This window comes from Megalobrama amblycephala, linkage group LG2, assembly GCF_018812025.1.
Source record: "Megalobrama amblycephala isolate DHTTF-2021 linkage group LG2, ASM1881202v1, whole genome shotgun sequence".
Classification (NCBI taxonomy): domain Eukaryota; kingdom Metazoa; phylum Chordata; class Actinopteri; order Cypriniformes; family Xenocyprididae; genus Megalobrama; species Megalobrama amblycephala.
In genome coordinates, this window is record NC_063045.1 from 10375256 (window position 1) to 10401236 (window position 25981).

The following is a 25981-nucleotide window of genomic DNA, read 5'->3' on the forward strand; positions in this document are numbered from 1 at the left end:
TTAGTTCTCTTCATGAGTCTTTCGGGTTTTTGAGTCGTTCCTTAAACACGTGACAGACCCATACACTAAGCCAATGCATTCTGAGCCGGAAAGAGAATTGATTAGTTCTCTTCATGAGTCTTTCGGGTTTTTGAGTCGTTCCTTAAACACGTGACAGACCCATACACTAAGCCAATGCATTCTGAGCCGGAAAGAGAATTGATTAGTTCTCTTCATGAGTCTTTCGGGTTTTGAGTCGTTCCTTAATCACATAACAGACCCATACTCTATTTCTGACATTTCTGTCACTGTTTTTGTTACTGTTTCTTGAGGATCTGTGGTGTGTTATTATAAATAAATAAAGCCCTGTTATAAATAAAATATTGATTAATTTATCTTTTTGACTGTCTATCTGTAAATAAACACTAGGCTATATAATAATATAATAATCCAAGCCTACAATACAAAGTATTTATAGCCTAGTTTGTTCATTTTTACTCCAATTTTGAGTTTGCTGTTATAATAATTGCTTTTCCTAGGCAGACTTGACATATTGGTCTAATATAAGAAGATTGCTCAAAAAGGACATAATGACATAAATTAAAAGCAAATAACATTTTGAATTTGAATTATTAATGTTAGTTTAAAACATCAAGGTTATGATAACTTCAGCTTTAACAGTTGTAACACAAACTCAAACAAAACTGGAGAGTTAACGTTATTTACTAATAAATATAATGTGCTTGGGTCACACAGCATAGTGTATGGGTATGTCACGTGATTAAGGAACGACTCAAAAACCCGAAAGACTCATAAAAAGAACTAATCAATTCTCTTTCCGGCTCAGAATGCATTGGCTTAGTGTATGGGTCTGTCACGTGATTAAGGAACGACTCAAAAACCCGAAAGACTCATAAAAAGAACTAATCAATTCTCTTTCCGGCTCAGAATGCATTGGTAGCGTATGGGTCTGTCACGTGATTAAGGAACGACTCAAAACCTGAAAGACTCATGAAAAGAACTAATCAATTCTCTTTCCGGCTCAGAATGCATTGGTAGCGTATGGGTCTGTCACGTGATTAAGGAACGACTCAAAACCCGAAAGACTCATGAAATGAACTAATCAATTGAATCATCAGGTGAACTACTTCTAGCAGTACAGAACCTGTAGAATATTGCACATGCGCGACTGAACGAATCACCCCCGAGACGACTCGTTCTTCCCGAGTCACATTAAAGATTCGTTCAAAATGAACGAATCGTTCAAGAACGACACATCACTATTGAAAAAGGCTTCAGTGAGGAGGAAAAAGGAGCTTTTCCCCAGCATACGCAGTATGAGTGAATGTATCGAAAGGTGAAGTGTCATCATTTACTCATCATATTGTTCTGAACCTGACTGACTTTCTTCTGTGGATCACAAAAGAAGTTTAGAAATTCATACAATTTCAATTTCTTCTTTGGTTCTTGTAGGCTGTATTACAAACACTGATATTAATCTGATAGAAACATCAGTCCCAATACAAACAGACACACATGAACTCAACACACTGAATACAGAGACAAATGTAAATGTGTAAATACAGGAGGAGCTCTGACATCACTGTAGTTCAGAGAGATTCAGAGAAAGTGAAAATAACTTGATCAACAACAATATGGACGCCTGAAACGATCAACCTCTTTAAACAACAGAATATTTATTGAGCCGTTCAAAGAGTCTTGTGGAACACATCTGATACTCACAGGTAATGATAGAAATATACGAGAGATTGAGCTGAACAGGTTTCTAATGGAAGTGATCTGGTTTAGTAGAGTTTATGTTGAACTGGAATGAGTTGAACTGAATCAGGTTTAAGCCTTTCAAATACTCAACTACTTTAGGTTGTTTACTGCACTGAAATGATATCAGAATTGTATTAAAAGTGTTTAATTTGATTGTAAAGCAAAGTTTGGTTTTTCTGTCATTTTGTCCCTTAACAGACAGATTAAAGAAACAGGAAGTAAATGAGCTGCAAGACAGACTGAACACAAACCTGCTGAACTGCAAGCTGAAAATCACATTTTTCTTTAAACAAGATTAAAACTACACTTGACTATAATATATATAATATATTTTGTGGAGAGATGTATACTTTTAAAGAGATACATTTGTTGTTGGAAAATACATTACTTGTAATTTGTTCTTTCATTAATCTAAACAGCAGGTCAAAGTTCAGATTGTTCAGTGAGTTTATGAGTCTCTCACTGTGTTTCAAAGGAATTATTGTTTTATCAATTCATACATTAGATTTAACCAATTTAATATGAATATTCATGGTCCAATTTGGTTTTAGGTAAAAAAAAAAGAGAGAAAATAAATTATTTAAATAACTTGAACATCACTCTCGTTCAGAGGTTTATAACTTTGAAGAGCTGTTTACAAGAGTGAATGAACTGTGTGCTCTTTTAAAATAAACATGTGAAATAATATTCAGTATGTTTAAATGAAATCTTACTCTTGAGGTAAGATTTCATTTAAACCTCAGTGACAAAATACACACTCATTATAGAAGCAAATTGGCTGAGATGTTTCTTATTAGTCCATTGATCATATCTTATAATTTCTTTTCTTGAAAATGAAGAGGTGAAGAACAATGGCAGAATTTTCATCAACATCAACAACAGCAAGAAAAACCAGGAGATGGAGTATTAAGGATAAACACCCATGTAAGTCAACAAAAAAAAAAAAAAAAAAAAAAAAAACAAAAAATGAAGAATGAATTATTGCATGAATGTCTTTCACTTTTTTCATATAATATTAATATGTAAAGCTCAGGAATGTACAGTAGCACATAATACAATAAATCTTTCAAATATTCAATATTGCTCCTTATTTCGAAAGTGGTGGTGTAAGGATCTTCACATCAGGGTACTGATCACTTTCTCTGGGGTCATTTTGCAGTAATGACCTGCTGACTAGACATGATCTCTTACATATTTGAGTTTCTTCAAAGTTGCTCTTTATATTCAACCAGCTTCAAGAGGTGCATCATGAGATTGTTTATAAACAGAATTGAAGTTCTTCAATTCAAGTCCTTAATAAGCAGATGCCATTAGATCAGAAAAGTATTTTAAGGTCATAAGAAACTTCAAGTTTGTCCAAATTTCAGACTACTAATGTAAGTGATTTTCATTTCTCTTTATAGGGATGTTATCCTCCAGCGGTCCACTGACGGAGGAGCTTCAGTGCTCTATATGTCTGGACGTGTTCACTGATCCAGTCAGCACTCCATGTGGACACAACTTCTGCAAGACCTGTCTGAATAAGTGCTGGGACAACAGCTGGACCTGCAACTGTCCATATTGTAAAGAAACATTTAAGCACAGACCTGATCTCAAGATTAATACCACACTCAGAGAGCTCGTAGATCACTATAAAAAGAAAAGTCCTGAGAAAAAACCTGAAGTTCTGTGTGACGTCTGTAAGGAAAGAAAGCTGAAAGCCCTGAAGTCGTGTCTGGTGTGTCAGAGCTCTTACTGTGAAACTCACCTGGAGCCTCATTTGAGAGTGGCAGGTTTAAAGAAACACAAACTGATCAATCCTGTGAGGAATCTGAAGGACTATATATGTCAGAAACATGAGAGACCTCTGGAGCTGTTCTGTAGAGATGATCAGACGATTGTGTGTCTGTTCTGCACTGAAGGACTTCACAAGAACCACAACACTGTTTCTATAGAAGAGGAGAGTGAAGAGAAGAAGGTAGAAGTTACTGACAAAACCAATTTTAAAGGGCTCATATCAAGGGGAATCATATTCTTTGATTTTATAAAAAAATTAAACATTTCATGTTGTTTTCTGCCTTTAGACTCAACTGATAAAGACACAGAAAGACACACAGCAGATGATCCAGGACAGAATCAAGAAGATTCAAGACATCAAACACTCAGCAAAAGTCAGAAAAGTAAGTTTAAAATAATTAAATTAATTTAAATATTTTTTACTCATCATTTAGTTCTGGTTCTCCAAGAGTCCTGATATACAGTCCAACAGCACTGGGACTTTCCACTGTTTGAGTTGTTTGAAACTCATTTTGGTGGTCGGAGCAAATACAGACAAGGTAACTGACGATAGATTGTCTAAAATGTCAGTTACTTTATAGTATTTTCTTTATTGAATTGTTGTATAAAAAAACAATATCACACTCACTGTCACGCTGTTGCTCTGAATAGCAACACGACTGTGACTACCTGATCACAATTCCGGAAATGTTGGGACGTTTTTTAAATTTGAATAAAATGAAAACTAAAAGACTTTCAAATCACATGAGCCAATATTTTATTCACAATAGAACATAACAAATGTTTAAATGGAGAAATTTTACACTTTTATCTACTAAATGAGCTCATATAAAATTTGATGTCTGCTACAGGTCTGCAAAAAAGCAAGACATTTTGAAAAGATTCAGCTGGGAGAACATCTAGCAACTAATTAAGTTGAATTGATATCAGGTCTGTAACATGATTAGCTAAAAAAGGGATGTCTTAGAGAGACAGAGTCTCTCAGAAGTAAAGATGGGCAGAGGCTCTCCAATCTGTGAAAGAGTGTGCAAAAAGATTGTGGAAATCAATGTTCCTTAACATCAAATTGCAAAGGCTTTGCAAATCCCATCATCTACAGTGCATAACATCATCAAAAGATTCAGGGATACTGTCCCTCTCTGTGCTTAAGGGACAAGGCCGAAGACCTTTATTGGATGCCTGTGGTCTTCAGGCCCTCAGACGACACTGCATCACTCATCGGCATGATTGTGTCAATGACATTACTAAATGGGCGCAGGAATATTTCCAGAAACCACTGTCGGTAAACACAATCCGCCGTGCCATCTGCAAATGCCAACTAAAGCTCTATCATGCAAAAAGGAAGCCATGTGTGAACATTGTCCAGAAGCGCCATCGTGTCCTGTGGGCCAAGGCTCATTTAAAATGGACTGTTTCAAAGTGGATAAATGTTATATGGTCAGACGAGTCCAAATTTGACATTCTTGTTGGAAATCATGGACACCATGTCCTCCGGGCTAAAGAAGAGGGAGACCTTCCAGCGTGTCATCAGCGTTCAGTATAAAAGCCAGCATCTCTGATGGTATGGGGGTGCATAAGTTCATATGATTCATGTTTTGGAAGGCACTATGAATGCTGAAAGGTATATAAAGGTTTTAGAGCAACATATGCTCCCCTCTAGACGATGTCTATTTCAAGGAAGGCCTTGTGGATTTCAGCAGGACAATGCGAAACAACATACTGCAGCTATTACAACAGCATCGTCGTAGAAGAGTCTGGGTGCTGAATTGGCCTACCTGCAGTCCAGATCTTTCACCTATAGAGAAAAATACGTCAAAGATGACCACAAACTCTTCAGCAGCTGGAAACCTATATCAGGCAAGAATGGGACCAAATTTAAACACCAAAACTCCAGAAACTCATAACCTCGATGCCCAGATGTCTTCACACTGTTTTGAAAAGAAGAGGAGATGCTACACTATGGTAAACATGCCCCCGTCCCAACTATTTTGAGACTGTAGCAGGCATCAAATTTGAAATGAGCTCATTTTTTGCATAAAATGGTAAAATTTCTCAGTTTAAACATTTGTTATGTTATTTAATGTTCTATTGTGAATAAAATATTGGCTCATGCGATTTGAAAGTCTTTTAGTTTTCATTTTATTCAAATTTAAAAAACGTCCCAACATTTCCGGAATTCAGGTTGTAAAGTAATAACACATCTCTCCTCAACAATACACATGATTTGAAGAATCATTCAGTGCAAACAGGGCAGGATTATGAAAAACCCTTAAAAACACTGAAGTACAAGAAATAGTAACACTGATTCTTGTCTTATCAAACACCACTAATAATGTGTTTATTGTCCTGGTTGAGCAGAAACACAGAGAAGGAGAAAGCAGCCCGTGTCGAGCTCTTCACTGATCTCATCTATAGCATATGCACACGTATCAGGATAATCAATAAACTTGGGAATGTTCAGAACGCTTTTAGCATGCTGGACTGGGTTGTAAAACCATCTTGACTCTGAATAGTCTGCCATAAGATGAGCCCACTTGAGACTTTTGTGGACAAGCGATGGTAAACAGTCCAACTTCCTCTCTTTGGTGACTTCAAAAGGAGCACCCCCCCCCCCAGAGACTGACCAGATCCACATTCCAACACCCCACACGCACAGGGACACACAAAAACACACACACAGACACACACAGAAACACACAATCATACATTTTGAACTGTATTTGTAAACTACCACTATGCTGAAATATATATTTCATATATTTTAGGGCCTATGCATGTTTCCTAGTGTTTAAATGAGTGTATTTGTGCTAGTGTGCATTTTAATAGTGGAATTCTGTCTGTAAACCATAACTTCTTGTCTATGCCTTTATGATCTGTCGAGTTTGGTCTCTCCGTAAAGCTCCGGACACGAGCTATTTACTGAGATATGTCACACCGCTGACAAATGCATTTTTCTATGTGTTTAATGATACTGTGAAGAACACACTCCATTTGGAGATCTGAACTGATAGTCATAAATCATGCAGATTAAGTCGTGAGGCCAAGCAAAGGAAAAGCTTTCCCGCCAACTTTGCACCCATGTTATTGGCTACCCCACCTCAAGGAGGTGTGTCGGCTTATCTGTCATAAAAGCAAAGACGCACAATTCCGGCTCTCTCTCCCGGCTCTCCCCCGATTGTCTCACGAGCCTCTCGTGCACGTTTTTCCCGGACATCTCCGGTGACCACGCGCTGCCATCGCGCTCAGCTTCGGGACCGCCATCTTCCAGCGAAACTCACTCTCAAGTCCTCAGTTCGAACCTTCCCGCGGAACGGAGGAAGCCAACGAACTGCACCAGCGCTAACCTGAAATTCGACACACGCAACCAATGCAAGTATACTGCCGTTTCTCAATCTTAGATGATGAAACTGATTTCCGTGCTGGCCTAGGACTGGTTGTGAGTTTGCTACTTGCCTTCTCTCTTTCCTTCTCTACTTCCACTCTTGTACATAGGTGTGTATTCTTGTATATATATTTAGATGTATAACCTCTGTATTCGTAGTTTGCATTTATTAAAACGTTATTCACGCTCGATTGTTCTGTTTGTTCTTTCAGCTGAAAACCAAGTCACTTTAACGTTTTTCGATCGCTTTATGCTTTAGTTATTTTCATGGCCAGAAAATAACTCTGTTTATAATATTCTGTGAGAGACTTAGTTTGCTGGACAAACGAACAGTTTCTCTAGATAATTATTAAACCAGAACTAATCATATATGTAATTGATTATAATTCGTTGTAATTGATTCACAATATATGTTTAATTCCCCGTTGGGTTGATATATGAATCATAATTTATTCATAACCTTATGAATTATTATATTCATATTTCATCCATAAATTAATTAATAACTGTACGAACCGCTACATTCGTTATATATTACACATCCGCTCCATTGAGAGATGTCAGACTGAACTGCTGGAGATGATGGAGGAGCAGCAGAAAGCAGCAGAGAAACAGGAGGAAGAGCTCATTGAAGAGCTGAAGCAGGAGATCACTGAATTAAAGATGAGAAACACTGAGCTGGAGCAGCTCTCACACACTGAAGATCTCCTCCACCTCCTACAGGTCAGTCAACATCTCTCTGATCAATGATAATGCAGTATATGACACCATAGCACTCCCCATGATGAAGGATTTCTCCTCTCTCCTGCTGTAGATTTACTCATCCCTGTACAGCTCTAGAAACACCAGGAACTGGTCTGAGATCAGTGTGAAGACTGATGAGAGTCTGGAGACTCTGAGGAGAGCTCTGACTCAACTGCAGGACACTCTACAGGAGAAACTCACACAAACTGGTATGACAATATCAAATACAGACATAGGCGCCGATTTATGTTTCTGCCGGTGGGTGCCCAGACCGCAGAACCCCCATCCCCCCAATTACATCTTAGATGAATCTTTAGATAAATACGCTCAATTTTCGTATTTCCTAATGGTCTCGTGGTAGAATATTTGTCATTAGAGTGAGAGGTCGAATAATCAGTGGTTCGAATCTGTCCTCATTTAGTTTTTTTCCTCTTTAAGTTAAAATAAGTTCATTAATGTTTGTATACCAAAATGTTTGTGTGCATTTTGCTAGTGATGCCTAGAAAGAACAGTCAAGCGATGTCTGAAGACTAACTTACACGAGCCATAACATTCCTCGGCATGATTTCAAAAACAACTTGTTTCAGCGCCAGTTCGCTTCTTATTTAACTCAAATCAACATAAACTGGATGTTTTATTTGCATTATATACGTGCAGCAAGATGACAATTTCGACCCAAAAGCACATTCTTTTCACGAGTGTTGTCGCGAGTCATGCGCTCGCTGATTTCTGATGCAAGAAGAGTTTGAGTTTGAGCATGCGCATGTATCTGATCAAGACCATTTGTGCTCGCGCATCACTTGGATGCTCTCTCGACGTTTGCCATTAAAATATCGGCGTAGAAACGGCCTTAAATAAACTATAAAACAGGGATCGTGTCTAAAAGATCCAATCGATTTTTTATTTTGGATAAAATCAGTGGAGAATATCTCGTATTTTTCCGTGGGTGCTCGACCATTTCCGTGGGTGCACCCACGGGATCGGCGCCTATGAATACAGGTACATATATTTATCATCTTTTATTATCAGTATAATGAAGAATGAGTATGGTTCAAGCTGAAAAATGTAAAAATGTTGCTGTTAGTACTAACAGTAAATATAGTGCAATATGGATCACTTTCTGTAACGATGAGGGAGTCAGAGTAAGATCCACATGCAAGGCTTTATTAAATGTTGAGCGTGGTCGTACAGGCATGGTCAAACTGGGCGAACAGGAACATCAGAGACAGGCAGGATCGTAGTCAAAGTACAGGCAGTGGTCAAAAGGCAGGCAGCAATCAATCACAGAACAAGAGAACCAGACAGGGATCGGGAACAGGAACCGGAACCGGAACAGGGAGGGAGGGAGGGAGACAGACAGGATAAACGCTTGGAAATGTAACACTGGGGAAAACAAGACCTCACCGTGAGGTGATGTGTGTATGATAGGGGTGTGACGAGATCTCGTGTCACGAGATCTCGCGAGACTAAAGTGTCACGAGATTTCTCGTCGAGGCGAAAAGTAGTCTCGTGATGTTGCCATGACAGAGTGTTAGGATGATTAGGAAAGAATATGCCACCGCTACGTTTACGTTACGCCTCCACTGTCCTTTTGCTTTGTGTTTAAATAAAAAACATTTAATTCAATTGGATAACGGTCGCCGCCGCTCCATATTTAAAGAGTTACGCGCGATCGCTGAAAGTGAAAGTAAACGCGCGCGCGCATTCAAACGCGATTTCAATACCTCGCATTTTGAAAGCGGCTCCTTGATTAATGCAAATATCTCTCAATATGAAAGCTATTTTAGGCTGGGAAGTGTAGCTGTAACCATCTCTTAGCTCTGTATCAAAGAAAAAGTTGGTCTTATTTGCACTTTGAATATTGAGAGAGTGTGATTATGGTTTCAACTTGTAAAGTGTTACCATAAAAATGAATAACAGTTTTCTCTTAATCTTATTAAGCACAAACAATAAGGTTTCATTTGTTAACATTAGTTAATGCACTGTGAACTGTCATCAACTAACAATGAATGACTATTTTTATTAACTAACATAAACAAAGATTAATAAATACTGTAGCAAATATATTGCTCCTTGTTAGTTGATGTTGGTTAATACATTAATGTTAATAAATGAGACCTTATTGTAAAGTGTTACCATTTTTATTTATACTGTTTTTATTTCTATGATCAGTTTGTGGAAAGGAGTTCAGTTAGGAGGTCAAAGGTTGTAGAAGCTCATTAATCATGTACAGTAATGTCTGAAGAGATTGAAATCTTACAGAAGAGAAGTCAGTCAGTTAAGTTAGTGGCAAAACCTTTTACAGTACTTGAGTATTGTTGTCTTTTACTGCATATGGTAATTCATACTCAGAAAGTAGAACTGAATGACATTCATTATAAGATGATTAGTTAAAACATTTCAAATACACCTGCAGAATATTTTTTCTAGTCATGTATTTCGCCATTGAGGATTTCGTAAAAATAGTGTGTAAAAATCTTGTCTCGTCTCGTCTCGTGAACTCAATCTCGAGTCTCGTCTCGTCTCGTGAGATACCCGTCTCGTCACACCCCTAGTGTATGAGTCTTTTATAGTCCGTGTAATGAGCTGCAGCTGGGTGTGGTGATTAACGAAGAGAGAACAAGTGACTGGCAGAGAGGATCGTGGGAAATGTAGTCCGGGGCGTGATAGGGACAGGCGATAATCGTAACACTTTCATAGTAGTTTCTACATGTGTTTACACTTTTTTTTTATTACAAATTCCATAGTTTATGATTATTTATTTATTTCAGAAACCATAGTAATGAGGAGCATGCTTTTACTTGTGACTACCTTGACCTTACTAAAAGTTGAACTTTATAATTGTTTAAATTTTAATTGAAATAAAATGTTAATTCAATGAGAGTGTGGTGAAATATAAATATCAGTGTTTTACATAAACTGTTAAATGATGACAAAAATTTAATAGCAGTAAATTTACTTTAATGCATCCTTGCTCAAAATCAGTGCTTTACTGTCAAGTGCATTTCTATAAATGCAATAGTAATTTTGTTAACTGTATTTGCAGTAAATTCAATAATATCTGTAATTATTTGTTTCTGTCCTACTTTATTTATTCAATTATTTACTCAAATTTAATGCTTTAACACCAGCAAAACATTCATGGGCCGGATGGTCTGGATTTGTTTTATCCTCAGTCCAGACCTGTTAACTAAAAGCACTGTAGTAAAATATCATTAAAATCTGTCAATAGAAAGTGAGACGTCAGCTTGTGCATTTGAAAGCAGGGCAATTACAGTTAACTAAAAAAGTAAAACTGAAACTATAGTTAAAATTATAAAAACATTTTCTTTAGTTGAAACAAAATAAAACTTTAACTGAACTAGTTTAAAAAGTAACATTTCTCATTTCTATTTAGTTTAACTGTACTAATCTAATTTCTCAAATAATATATAAATATATAAATTTCTTATGAAAGGTCAAAAAAAACAAAAAACCTCAAAACTGTTCATGCCACCCCTGTGAGATCATGTGTTTGTGTCTCATTATCATCAGCTCACAGTCCTTCTTGAAGAGAGCAGGTCATTTTCATAATTTCAGAAAACATGCAGTAAATTCATCTTGTACTAGAAGCTTCATCTCTGTAACCACAACCATGAGGCTTTAGTACATCTGTGAAAATGTTTAGATGAGATACAAGATACAACAGAGAGAAACAATAATTTCCTATAAATTTGCATTGGCCTTTTCAACTGTCCCATCTAAACTGTGTGAATATGTATCAGATAAAATTAGATTATTAGTTAGATTAGTAGATTAAAGAGAAGAAAGTGAAAATTACATACATCATAAATTAAGGATGCAAATTTGTTCTTCTAGAAGAATTTCAGACACTAAATAGCATTGCAGTGCTGGGCTTTCATTTCATTTTTTTTATTAAAGTTTAATATTTGCTGAATAAACACAGCAATAATACACTCCAAAATTGAGATGAGTAACATTAGACAAAAATAATTTGTACACAAAGAGCAATTTGTACAAAACATTCACAAAGTTGTTTTAAAAAAAGAGGAATATTAAGATCTTAAGCTCAAATCTGCTTGATTCTCCAAATATCAGCATATAAACACACATTGATCAGATAAAACATGATGTTGTACAATTCTTTAAATATAACCTTAAATCTTGTCTATAATCCACTTATAAATCAACTCAAAGATCTGATGATGTTTTATTGTCTTGTGTCTCTACAGATCTGAAGAGGATGCAGCAGTATGAAGGTACAGTGTGTGTCTGAACTACACTAGATTACATAGCTCATATACTCACATTGGGAGCATTGGTTTCATACTCACAGCTGACCTGTTGAGATTACTGATGTCTGTGTGGCCTACATGATGTTAAACACAAATGATTAAATACTGCTTAAAAACATCAAAATATCACAAAATGTCTGTCATCAAACAAGTTGAAAACACAACCTGATGTCTGATATTAAGCCCAAACAAACTCTAATATTTGTCAAGAGCCCAATTCATCTCCACATGGTGGCTTAAAAATTGTGATTTTTCTCGGTGATTCTGCGTGTTCTCTGGATCCGTGATATGGCTCTGGATCCTGAGACAAGATATGGCTCATCCTCAACTCATCCTGTCTGATGATGGAAAACAAGTGAGACATGGAGACATTAGTCAGAAACTCCCAGACAACCCAGAGAGATTTGATCACTGTGTATTTGTCCTGGGAAAGGAGGGATTCTCCTCAGGGAGATTTTATTTTGAGGTGCAGGTGAAGGGAAAGACTGAATGGACTTTAGGAGTGGCCATTGAATTCATTAACAGAAAGGGACAGATCGCACTGAGTCCCAGTAATGGATTCTGGACTGTGTGGCTGAGGAATGGGAATGAATATTTGGCCTGTGATGATCCTCCCGTCTCTCTCTGTCTGAGCATGAAGCCGCAGCGGGTCGGTGTGTTTGTGGATTATGAGGAGGGTCTGGTCTCCTTTTATGATGTGGAGTCCAGCTCTCATATCTACTCTTTCACTGGTCAGTCTTTCACTGGGAAACTCAATCCGATTTTTAGTCCGTGCTTTAATAATAAAGGTAAAAACTCAACTCCAATGATCATCACATCTGTCAAATACAATAAATTAATTTACAGCCCTAATATGAAATACACATGAAAATAATGATTTATATAATTAAAAATGTAAAAACATGTTTTATCATAAGAAATAAGAATACAGAAATTAAGGCATCTTTACAAAGCCGATTTATGACTGCTCTGAAGCGGGTCTGTATCTGCTCAGAATTCAGTGTAAAGACGCAATGCCGCATTAAAGAAGACCTAAAATACGCCGGGTCTGACCCACCTCAGCCCCTAGTATCAAAGGCGACTCTGATACTGTTCTGGTTCAGTGTAAATGAACGCGGAATATAGCCGCCCTAAACTACGTCATTGCCATGACAACCAAAAGCATTCCAGTCAGCTCCGGCGGCGCGAGATTAAAGAAGCAGGATATGAAACATATAAGTTAGGGCAAATAGTAAAAATAATGTCTACTAACAAGGGGCATAAGTAAAAGAGTTCTGTACTCACGTTGTGAAGCAAACCACCAAAATAACAGCAGAGATTCGTCATGTGTCATCAGTTGGCTTTCGCCGTTTGTAATCTTCCTATGAAGAGACAGTCAGATCAACGCGCTGCTACATTTCTCTCAGATACGGTAGCCTAAATGCTTAACACAATCGGCGTCACTTTGATTGTGTATTGTTATATTATATTCCAAAAATCATCTAGGCCTACTTGAGGACGATATTTCACCCACACACGACAGTAAACACTCCATCTAATCAAGATGATAAAGAAACAATTTAATTAATGCTTCTACTACTAGTAGTACTAACTGTAGGCATTGAAAAGTACATGTTCATTGCCAATCAATTTAATCAGTTTTTTAAAAAAGCCAAATAAATATTATATACCTGCTGCATTGCAAAGGTTAGTGTCACAGCACTGGAGAGACACTGTCAGTCCCTCTGGTGTCTGTCCAGTCGCACGGTGACATTCCTTTGCACATCCTTTAGTTGTGACGGACATTTTAGTGGAACCTGCAAAAAGGACAAACCTCCTAAAAAAATAGGCTAAAGAAACAATTCCAGGAATCATGTTCCTCTTGGAAGAGACAAATAATTCCAATTATACACAGCAAAATCCCCAGAGTTAAATCAACTCTGCTCAGAGTAGGCTACATATGGTCCCAATAACATTTGATTTTATGACTGTAAATGATTCCCTTCAAATGTTATTGAGCTTTAAATTATGACATATTTCTGTACGAGCCCATATACAGTGAGAAATAGCAATTATTTACATATTTGACAGTTTATTTTAGTAAATATCATAAATATAAAAGGTGTGCATCATAGCTGACACCTAAATGAACATTTTACAGTTGGTTTTATGACTGTAAATTCCCACTGAGCAAATTACGTCCAGAAGACGTCTTTTTAGGTCTTGTCTGAGGTTGAAAAGACGTCCACTGAGGGGCCAGAATGAAAGTTTTTCTGACGTCTTTTTTTGACGTCTTCTGGACATCCGATATAGACGAACACGCAGAATCACCAAAGGAGAAAAATCACAATTTTTAAGCCACCATCGTGGAGATGAGTGTTTGCTTTAGTTGGGCTCTTGACCCTTGCCTTATTAATATTAGTGTTTGTTTGGGCAGTTAACTGAGTCATAACAGCCGGACAAGTAAAGAGAAAAGATCAGGTGTCGATTATGGTCTCACATAACCATTAGTCGACCTGAATCACTCAACTGCTTTTTGATGGTCACCACTGTTGAGATTCACAGGCTGATTCTTGATGTCTGTGTGTGCCTAAAATGAATACTTTTTTTTTTTTTGTTCATCACACTTTTTCTGAAATCATTTGAATCATATTGTAAAAGCTGATCTTGTGCTGTAGAATCACAGCGCTGCTGTAATCAATAATGTAAATCTAACTCAGAGATTGGGTTCTTCATGAGTTCAGGTCAAACAATGGTTATGTGAAACATAACCAACACCTGATCATTTCTCTTTATTTGTCTGGCTGTTATGACTCAGTTAACTGCCCAAACAAACTCTAATATTAATAAGGCAAGGGTCAAGAGCCCAACTAAAGCAAACACTCATCTCCACGATGGTGGCTTAAAAATTGGGATTTTTCTCCTTTGGTGATTCTGCGTGTTCGTCTATATCGGATGTCCAGAAGACGTCAAAAAAAGACGTCATAAAAACTTTCATTCTGGCCCCTCAGTGGACGTCTTTTCAACCTGAGACAAGACCTCAAAAAGACGTCTTCTGGACGTAATTTGCTCAGTGGGTTGTTCTCTTCAAATGCTATTTAAGCAAGAAAGGAGCATACCAGTGTCAGATGTAACTTTAGAGACGGTCCCTAAATTTGCAAATATCGAACGTCCAACGCCAAACCAACTTTATGCCAGTTGACAACTCAGTACAAATGTACACATGACTCTTGTCTTTCTTTGGCAAGCACCAAAGGGAAAATGCATTGCACACACATACTTGTACCGAGTTGAAGTACATCCAGAATTAATGCGTCATAACAGAATCAAACATAAATGTATAACATCTGTTTCCCATTATTCGCACTTTTTCGCACGAGTCAAAAACTACCTCAAGCGAGATGGTCCTCAGTGCAGAACACGAGATCCAACTCCTCCCACTTTACATAATCCCTAAACTGCCCGTCTGCACCCCCTGGATCTCGTGTGTTCTGCAGTGAGGGGCTACTCCCTCAAGTGACCGTAAAAACTTTGTTGGGCGTTTCCATCACTCGTTTCTGATGTGATACTTCAAAATGCGCATAAAAACAGGGTGATGAAACATAGCTTCAGTAAACTACGACAGTAAATTTTCCACATCCTGCTGGACTTACCAACTGTTTGTTCCATTGTAGTGCTTGAACATTGGGTATATCCAGCTTCACATGTCTGCACTGTTGTTGTTGCTTCACAGGAACCCGTCAAATCAGGTATGCACAAGTAACACTGGAGAGAATATCCTTAAAGACAGAGAGAGACATTCAGTGATCTCTGTGTACCAAATAATACATTCAATACTTGCTGTTTTTTGTACCTCCAGTGAGAAAAAAGAAAAGAAGTACGACAGAGACTCGCAGATCCATCGTGTCAGAAACAGAATGAAATCACAATGTTTCCGTTCCTTTTGTGTCTGTTCAGAAAGGGGTGGGTTTAATGAGGAAACTTTGTGAAGTCAAACTTAAAGACAAACTCAAACACTCACGATAAATGTTTCTCCTCCACAATAACGATCAGTTTTAAATAATGAATTAGTAGTGTAAGATAATGATTTTAAATGAAAAGTAGAAAAGTTCCTCAGGACAAATTTGACTGTTGCTATTGTAGTAAGTGGCTGGTTTGTAGTGACTACGCCAGCCCGAGATAACGGGAAATTATCAGGAAAAAAAAAAAAAATCAAAAAACGCAACTTAGAAGAGGCAAGAGGCGTGAGTTTCCGTTTAAGCAAATATTTTTATTAAAGTTAAAATAGTTTACAAAATTTTAAACCTCAAAAATTCAGCATTTAATTGTCCTGGTCAGATGGGGGGAAAAAAGAAAAAAAAGAATTAATTTATGCAGGAGGCTTCCTTTATGAGAAGCGGGCTAGGATGGTGCACCCAGTGCACAAAAGAAATCCCACGAGTCAAAATCACATCCACAAAAATCACTGCAAATAATGACCAGAAATAGTGACGCAGCAATAATGACAACCCTTATTGAAGTGAAGCCTGTGCAACCCACAACCAGCCCGTTTCCAAGGAACACTCAGCTCCTGCAAAATACAAAAAAATAAATAAATAAATAAATAAAGAGAAGGAAAAATCACATTAGAAGACAAACAGAGGTGGAAAGTCCAGGGGTCAGAAAGTAAAAGTCCTGCCATATTTTTGTTTTGTTTTATGTTAAAGTTAATGAGATAAATAAATGTTTAATTGAGTGATGATTGACCATTATTGAAGACACCTGATGATAACAAGCAGAATCACCAAAAGAGAAAATCACAATTTTTAAGACACCATCGCAGAGATCAGGGTTTGCTTTAGTTGAGCTCTTGACCCTTGACTTTTTAATATCAGAATTTTTTTGGGCTGCTGTGACTGAGTTATAACAGCCAGACAAGCAAAGAGAGAAAAGATGATCAGGTGGTGTTGGTTATGTTTTCACAATCATTACTTGATCTGAATCTCTGAACTCATTTAGAGCCCAATCTCTGAGTTAGATTTACATTATTGATTACAGCAGAACTGTGATTCTACAGCAGAAGATCAGCTTTATCAATATAATGCAAAAGATTTCTTAATAGTTGTTCTGATAAAAAAAAAAAACTTTCTTTTAGTCACACACGGACATCAAGAATTTAATCTAATATTAAAATGTCAAGGGTCAAGAGCTCAACTAAAGCAAACCCTGATCTCTGTGATGGTGTCTTAAAAATTGTGATTTTCTCCTTTGGTGATTCTGCTTGTTATCATCAGGTGTCTTCAATAATGCTCAATCATCACTCAATTAATCACTTAATTATCTCATTAACTTTAGCAGCGCTTCAGTGGGTGGAATAAAAATATGGCAGGACTTTTACTTTCTGACCCCTGGACTTTCCACCTCTGGTCAGGCCCACACTGGACCAGAAGTGTCGATGACCCAAAGCAGCAGCGCGGCCCAGAGTGAGGGTTGGAGAGAGAGAAAGAGCGATGCATTGCCTATAACGAGGACCCTAAACATAAACGTTTATTACAGTCTCAACTTAAGGCATACAATGATTTACAAGAGAGAAACAAACAAGTTACTCACCTTATAATTAGACGACGTGACACTCACAACCACACACACACACACACACACACACAAAGTCATATAGTAGCTCCTTTAGTTGGTAGATTAACAGCTGGCGCTCCGACCTGGCTATTGTGCTGCCATGACGCACAGGTGGGCACCCTGTAGACACACCGCACTGGAGGTAAGCAGTACACCACACACACACAACTTTTGTAGATGTATGTCAGAAATAAAGTCAATCTGGTTAGTAATAAGTGAAGTTGGTAATGTTGTTTGTGGAGATGTTTAATCAGATCTTCAGTGATTTAATGTCTTTTATCTTCAGTTGATTTCATTGAAGCCTGTGGTTAAAGTCGTAGTTCTTGTTGTTTCTCTGTCCTTCGGTGATTCTGCTAGTTATCACCTAATTATCTCATTAACTCCAGCATGTTTCTGTGTTACATTTAACAGCCTGTAGTGTGCACACTGAGCAGTGTTCAGTTCATCTGGGCTAACCCATGTGGGGCCTCCATGGAAACCGTGGACAAAAATGTCTGGGCCCCAGTTAGGCAGCCCAGGTGACACCCATCTGGGCCCCACCATGCTGTGCTGGCTGGGTAACGTTGTGTGTAATTTAAGCCGATGTTAATATATTTATTTGTTTTAAAAGTTGTAGTAACTTGAAAATATCTTGACAACTTTGAAAATGCAGTGGATTTATGGTTCCCAGTATGCTTTGCATAGGACAAGGAGAATAAATGTTAAAATTGTATGTTTTTATGTGTTTTTTAGTAAAAGGAAGGAGTTTCTGATGAGTTGGATTTTGTGGTTACCATTATGCTGAGTAGTGCAGTCTGTGATTAGGGCGTGGGTGGCTTCATGTGATACACTAAAATAACCTTACGAGCAATGATGCACTACTTCCTGTGATGGGTACTTATGGTTCTTTAAGCTTCCATGTTATCTAGGTCCTATGTAATATTTAATATATTAGGGGCCAGATTTATGAGCAGCTTGTGCTAATGCAAACCCTCTTTTGGGATTAAAATCTTACGGTTGTGAAAAATTAGCACTGAAAAGTGGACAGTTATTTTTTACAGCTGACTTTTGTGGTTTCCCTTTCAGATGAAAAATTTATGGGAGGAGGGTATTTACATATTTTTACAACTGCTAACATACTTTTGTCCAATCTGTAGTCACATTTTCAAAACTCTAAACACAATTAGCACAACATCCATCTGTTGTGACTGCACCCTTAAAGGGTTAGTTTACCCAAAAATGAAAATAATGTCATTTATTACTCATCCCTCATGTCGTTGTACACCCCTAAGACCTTCGTTTCATCTTCGGAGCACAAATTAAGATATTTTTGATGAAATCCGAATGGATCAGTGAGGCCTGCACTACCAGCAATGACATTTCCTTCTCTCAAGATCCATTAAATGTACTAAAAACATATTTAAAACAGTTCATGTGAAGTACAGTTGGTTCTACCTTAATATTGTAAAGCAATGCAAATGCTTTTGGTGCGCCAAAAAAAACAAAATAACGACTTTTTAACAATATCTAGTGATGGCCGGTTTCAAAACACTGCTTCACGAAGGTTTGTAGCATAACAAATTGAATCGATGGTTCGGAGCCATCAGAGTCACGTGATTTCAGCAGTTTAGCAGTTTGATACGCGATCCGAATCACTGATTCAAAACAAAAGATTCGTAAAGCTCCGAAGGCAGTGTTTTGAAATCTCCCATCACTAGATATTATTGAAAAGGCGTTGTTTTGTTGGTTTTTTTGGTGCACAAAAAGTATTCTCATCACTTTTTAATATTATGGTAGAACCACTGTAACTCAGATGAACTGTTTTAAATATGTCTTTAGTAGCTTTCTGGCTCTTTAGAGGTTCAGTGACATTGCTGTCAATAGAGGCCTCATCGAGCCATCGGATTTCATCAACAATATCTTAATTTGCGTTCCAAAGATGAACGAATGTCTTATGGGTGTAGAACGACATGAGGGTGTGTAATAAATGACATTATTTTATTTTTGGGTGAACTAACCCTTTAACACAATTCATGTCGCTTTCACACAAAATGCAATCAATTAACATGTTTCTAAAATTCTTAAATTTTCTTTTCATACAGGCTTACTCCATACCAAAATCATGGATGTTTCTGATCTCATTTACAAATGCTTAAACACAGCATGACAGAAATGAAGACCCAATGTTTCAGTCTTTAAATATAGTATAAAATCTCTACTTCTTCTGCAACAACAGCAGCTCAAAAGTACTGAAAAAATATAGGCTACAATACAAATACTTTTTTTTTAAGTAGCAGATCACTGAAATATTGAGAAATAGCAGATTTCAATCTCAGTTGGAGGTGTTACAGTTTTTTCAATTGCTAACAAGCATCGGTCGATACTGAAACCACATTTTCAAAACTTATTCAGAACCAGAAGTCTATGCATACAAACTGTGAATCATTTTTCATTGCTTTCACACAAAATGCATTCAATGACCACATTTTCCAAAATCCATGAACACATTTGTCATTCATACTTCACCATCTGCAAAACACTATATATTTGCAGCACATTTCTGGAATGCTAACACACTGCTTTCAAAACTGATAAAAGCACATTCAAATCAGAATGATGGCAAACTGAACATTTCTGCAGGAATTATATTGAAATATAAAATATTAGCAGAATATTTACAATGAAATTAAATAAAAATGATTCCAAACACAAGTAATTGGAACTTCAGCTGAAAGCCTACCCAGCTGTTCTATTTTTAATCTCAATTACAGTAATCTTCAGTAATCTTCTGGCTTCAGAATGATTTTGTTTAGAATCATGGATCAAGGAAGACACATTGTTGCGGAAAGAAGAGTAGCAGAGAGAGGGAGTACATCCATCCACAGCCATTCCATACATTCCAAAGTGCTTAGCCTCTGGGATCGTGGGGAGGCTGGAGTCTTTCCCGGAATCTTAGGTCATAGGCAGGAAAACACTGAACAGATGGGTGGTCCATCCCAGCAATGACTCACTTGCACACATTCATATTCACACTCACACTTACGGCAGTCTTACAGTTTCCTACCTCTCCTTTATGTCTTCGGGGAAACCCAGAGGAAACCAATGTAAACACAGAGAGAACAGATAAACTCCACACAGAAAGACTGCTGACACAGCTGTGACTCCAATACTGCATGCCATTATACTAGACATGGTTTTGATGGGGTTTTGTTGTTGTTGTTGTTGTTGTTTTGTAATTATTATTGCTTCGGGATTTTTTTGTTGTTTCAACTTTTACTTTCCATTACATGGACATACAGTAAAAAAGGACTCTTTTTGTTCAATGTGGATGCAGAACAATGAACAACAACATGAATAAAAATAAAAAGGTTAACTGTGACTTTTTATCTCACAATTTTGAGGGAAAAAAGTCAGAATTGTGAGATGTAAACTCACATTTGCAAGAAAAAAGTGTGTGTAAAAAAAAAAAAAAAAAAAATTCACAATTACCTTTTATACTTTTTTCCCACATTAAATCTCTCAAGATCTCAGCAGAGGATGATTAATCTCTAAAAACATCAGCTACATTTACTACAAACCACTTTGACTTCATCTACAAAAGTTCTTTTTAAGAATTATCAGGGGTTTAGATGTTGATGTCTTATTGAAAATTCCATTCCAAGTCATCATTATGGTGATTAGTGTTTGCTTTAGTTGGACTCATGACCCTTGACTTTTTAACATTAATGTTTCTCCGGCAGCTGCAACTATTTTCAACAGCTCTGGTACAGTCTATTTGGAGCTTTAGTCCCACCTACTTAAAGCTGCTCTGACCTAAATACAATATTTGCCAAATGGATAACACTTTATTTTAGTTTCCTTGTTACACATTATGTCCTTCCCGACCACTGTGGCCCAGTTTTTCATAAACATTAGTATTTTACACATAGTTCCTTAATTGAAGCTCTATTCTATAAAATCACAGAAAACATGTGAGCTTGACAGCTCCAAAAATGACAAAAATTATAACCTAGAAAGGCACCATAAAAAAAGTCCATGTGGCTTCTGCACTATTTTACAAGTCTTTGGGGACCATAACAGATCATTGTGTCATGATTTTTATGGCCAGCCAACTTTAGTGATATTATGTAAATTGTCCCTGTGCAAAAGAGCTATGTAAAATGCTTCAAAATTCATTGTATCAAGGAAATATCATGTTTTATTTAATAAAACATCCAGTATGCTTTTTAGTATCTTATCAGAACACCTAAAATAGTACCTGAAAAAATTTCAAGCTAAATACTCATTACAGTGTGTCTGATTGTAGGATGAAGAGCTGCTGGATTCAGTGCAGCAGGAAGTAGGAGAGCAGAGAACAGCAGAGGAACAGGAAGCTCTGGGAGACACTCTGACAAACAAGCCGCACCCTGCATTTTTTTCCCCTGACTGAACATCATATGGAAGTAAAATGAGTGCTGACTTTAAAGGGGTCATTATTATTATTTTATAATGTTTCCTGAAGTGCACTTATAGGGTTGGAGGTTGGACTCAGATTTAAACAAAAAAAAAATCATTTGCATAGGACAAATTCAAAAAGGAAACACATGAACAACAGGAAACATGACTAGTAAACCACAAGAACAAAATCTAAACGGACATGACAGACATACACATACACACACTGCACATGTTAAATATTGTAAATGTGAACAGTTTCGATTAATGATCATATCTTTATAATACACCTTAAAAAGAAGCATACATATTTGTGCATTCAATGCATTTATATGAGTTCTTCATATATTTGTGGATTGAATTGTGGGTTAGGTTTAGGATGCACATTCTAAGAACAGAATACAGAAGTGCAGTTCACAACCTTTTCCAGAAGATCAAATGTGCTGACTGCGCAACACACGAAAATGAACCTCATTGGAACTACATGAGGGTGAGTAATTAATGACAGAATTTTCCATTTGTGGGGTGAACTAACCCTTTAGATTTATGTTTCATTTCCATTTGCAATTTCTGGGTTAAATATGGAACATACAACAAGCAAGCAGAAATACTTTTTTATGTATATTTTTATATGAACATATTTTTTTATTAAAACCAAGAAGCATCAAAGTTTCATCAAGTTTAGATGTTTGTTTGTTTTTTACATTGTCTCAATAAGAAATACAATTGCATTTGATGAACATTATTTGTCAACAATAAACAGTTATATTTTTATTAACTAAAATTTACAAAGATTTAAAAAAAAACTGTAACAAATGTATTGCTTAATGGGACCTTAATGTAAAGTATTGCCATTTCATCTATTTTAATAATATTGGATCATTACTCATCATCTTTAATTTTACTGAGCTGAGGGGTCACTAAAACCTGGTTCACACTCAGACTGTTATTTCAAGTTTTTCCGATTCAATTGGTAATCATGATACAATAGAACAGCAGAGCAATAAACAATCTATAAGGAGCAAGGCATAAGAATATGTCTCTCATTCAGTTTTTGTGCTGATCTTCGCTGTAGAATCTGAAGTCTTGAATCTGGACTCACTGAAACAGGAAGTAGAAGAGCAGAGGAGAGAAGAGCAGGAGGAAGCTTCCCTTAAACACTCCATCTAATCAAGATGATAAAAAAGTTAGTAAAATCAGCCTGCTAAATGAATACATGTGCAAACCCGATTACAAAAAAGTTGGGACACTGTATAAATTATGAATAAAAAAGGAATGCAATAATTTACAAATCTCATAAACTTATATTTTATCCACAATAGAATATAGATAACATATCAAATGTTGAAAGTGAGGGTCAAGGCCAGAAAACCATACTGGATGCCCGTGATCTTCGGGCCCTTAGACGGCACTGCATCACATACAGGAATGCTACTGTAATGGAAATCACAACATGGGCTCAGGAATACTTCCAGAAAACATTGTCGGTGAACACAATCCACCGTGCCATTCGCCGTTGCCGGCTAAAACTCTATAGGTCAAAAAAGAAGCCATATCTAAACATGATCCAGAAGCGCAGGCGTTTTCTCTGGGCCAAGGCTCATTTAAAATGGACTGTGGCAAAGTGGAAAACTGTTCTGTGGTCAGACGAATCAAAATTTGAAGTTCTTTTTGGAAAACTGGGACACCATGTCATCCAGACTAAAGGGGACAAGGACAACCCAAGTTGTTATCAGCGCTCAGTTCAGAAGCCTGCATCTCTGATGGTATGGGGTTGCATGAGTGCGTGTGGCATGGGCAGCTTACACATCTGGAAAGGCACCATCAATGCTGAAAGGTATATCCAAGTTCTAGAACAACATATGCTCCCATCCAGACATCGTCTCTTTCAGGGAAGACCTTGCATTTTCCAATATGACAATGCCAGACCACATACTGCATCAATTACAACATCATGACTGCGTAGAAGGAGGATCCGGGTACTGAAATGGCCAGCCTGCAGTCCAGATCTTTCACCCATAGAAAACATTTGGCGCATCATAAAGAGGAAGATGTGACAAAGAAGACCTAAGACAGTTGAGCAACTAGAAGCCTGTATTAGACAAGAATGGGACGACATTCCTATTCCTAAACTTGAGCAACTTGTCTCCTCAGTCCCCAGACGTTTGCAGACTGTTATAAAAAGAAGAAGGGATGCCACACAGTGGTAAACATGGCCTTGTCCCAACTTTTTTGAGATGTGTTGATGCCATGAAATTTAAAATCAACTTATTTTTCCCTTAAAATGATACATTTTCTCAGTTTAAACATTTGATATGTCATCTATGTTGTATTCTGAATAAAATATTGAAATTTGAAACTTCCACATCATTGCATTCTGTTTTTATTCACAATTTGTACAGTGTGCCAAATTTTTTGGAATCAGGTTTGTAAATGTTAATTTACACATGGTCAAATAAAAGGCCAATACCTGCTGCATTGCAAAGGTCAGTGTCACAGCACTGGATAGACACTGTCCCTTTATTAGGTTGATGTTGGGACCCAGGTAAACAAACAAAGGTACACATTTTTGTGATGGTGAAACCTGCAAAAATGAAAAGAAAAAAAAAGACAGTCCTCTCTCTCGCTCTCTCTATTATATATATATATATATATATGTGTGTGTGTGTGTGTGTGTGTATGTATGTAAAAGCATATTTAAACAATTTCAGAAAACATGCACCCCTTGCAATAGACAAATAATTGCACTTATGTGATGAGATTAACATATATATATATTTCTACTTCATATTATCACTTTCAGTAAATTGCGACATTAAATTTCCACAACACACTGGACTTACCAACTGATTGTTTCACTGTTGCACATGTGGTATGTCCATATGGACATGTCTCCACTGTTGTTTCACAGTAACCCCATGAATCAGGCACACACGTGTAACACTTGAGAGAATATCCTTAAAGACAGAGAGAGACATTCAGTGATCTCTGTGTACCAAATAATACATTCAATACTTGCTGTTTTTTGTACCTCCAGTGAGAAAAATGAAAAGAAGAACCACAGAGACTCGCAGATCCATCTTGTGTCAGAAACAGAATGAAATCACAATGTTTCCGTTCCTTTTATGTCTGTTCAGAAAGGGGTGGGTTTAATGAAGAAACTTTGTGAAGTCCTACACACACTTGACACATTCAGACACACATTTTCTCTACCAAAATACCTAATGATCATTTTTAATTAATGGATTATAGTAATGTAAGTTAAAGGGTTAATTCACCCAAAAATTAAAATTCTGTTATTAATTACTCAGTAGTCACATGAACTATTTTAACCGGGGTTTCAACTATCTTTCTGTATGTCAAAAGGTGCAATGTAGTTGTTGCCATCTATCTTAATTTGTGTTCTGAAGATCAACAAAGGTTTTACGGGTTTGGAACGACATGAGGGTGAGTAATTAACAGAATTTTCGTTTTTGGGTGAACTACCCTTTTAATGATTTTAAATGAAAAGTAGAAAAGTTGCTGAGTCATTGTTAAGGTCTTGTTGGTTAATATACATTTCTGATTTCTATCTGGTTGATGGACACTCAGTAATGTACATAATAGATGTGGACACTCAGTACATAATTTACATGTGTGGCTATTTCTGTAGTGAGAACTAATTTTTACTATGCCGTTCCAGAGACATTTTCTCTTCCACAACAAATAATGAGCAGTTAATATATCATTTAGTAATCTATCTATTGTTGATCATTACATCAACTTAATATTCTGTGTAATTTAAACCGAAATGTGTTAATTATTCATTTGTTTTAAAAGTTGTAGTAACATAAAATTTTCTTGACTATTGAAAATTGTGCAGTGGATTTCTGGATTTCTGATTTTTGCATAGGACTGGATAAGGAGATTAAATGTTGAAATTGTTTTTATGTGTTTTTTTTTTTTTAGTAAAAGGAAAGAGCTGTTTAGAGCTGTTATGGCTGACATCTGAAAGAGTTTCTGTTATGTTGGAATTTTT

The 25981-nt window shown here is 36.9% G+C and overlaps 2 protein-coding genes across 2 annotated transcripts; one reads left to right on the top strand and one right to left on the bottom strand.

The window, feature by feature from the left end:
- The first annotated feature begins 2781 nt into the window (after positions 1-2781).
- LOC125262639 (zinc-binding protein A33-like) lies at positions 2782-13466 on the top strand. The gene is made up of 7 exons (XM_048181466.1): positions 2782-3718; positions 3825-3920; positions 5896-5937; positions 7454-7642; positions 7734-7872; positions 11896-11929; positions 12265-13466. The coding sequence occupies exons 1-7, from the start codon at positions 3167-3169 to the stop codon at positions 12824-12826; spliced, it is 1614 nt and encodes a 537-aa protein (XP_048037423.1). The 5' UTR covers positions 2782-3166; the 3' UTR covers positions 12827-13466.
- Positions 13467-22505: 9039 nt separating this feature from the next.
- On the bottom strand, positions 22506-25104 carry LOC125263522 (three-finger toxin MicTx3-like). Its single transcript, XM_048182526.1, has 4 exons — positions 24995-25104; positions 24807-24920; positions 24434-24547; positions 22506-23129 (listed from the first exon to the last, which is right to left on the bottom strand). The coding sequence occupies exons 1-4, from the start codon at positions 25041-25043 to the stop codon at positions 23062-23064; spliced, it is 345 nt and encodes a 114-aa protein (XP_048038483.1). The 5' UTR covers positions 25044-25104; the 3' UTR covers positions 22506-23061.
- Positions 25105-25981: the final 877 nt, after the last annotated feature.

What these genes read in the sequence shown, in the direction of transcription:
- LOC125263522 (XM_048182526.1), bottom strand. Translation starts at nt 25,043, where the DNA reads ATGGATCTGCGAGTCTCTGTGGTTCTTCTTTTCATTTTTCTCACTGGA. An exon ending in TTTCATTTTTCTCACTGGAG is followed by an intron (nt 24,921 to 24,994) that starts GTACAAAAAACA and finishes TCTGTCTTTAAG; the next exon opens with GATATTCTCTCAAGTGTTAC. An exon ending in AACAGTGAAACAATCAGTTG is followed by an intron (nt 24,548 to 24,806) that starts GTAAGTCCAGTG and finishes TCATTTTTGCAG; the next exon opens with GTTTCACCATCACAAAAATG.
- LOC125262639 (XM_048181466.1), top strand. Translation starts at nt 3,167, where the DNA reads ATGTTATCCTCCAGCGGTCCACTGACGGAGGAGCTTCAGTGCTCTATA. An exon ending in ATCTCCTCCACCTCCTACAG is followed by an intron (nt 7,643 to 7,733) that starts GTCAGTCAACAT and finishes CTCCTGCTGTAG; the next exon opens with ATTTACTCATCCCTGTACAG. An exon ending in GGAGAAACTCACACAAACTG is followed by an intron (nt 7,873 to 11,895) that starts GTATGACAATAT and finishes GTGTCTCTACAG; the next exon opens with ATCTGAAGAGGATGCAGCAG.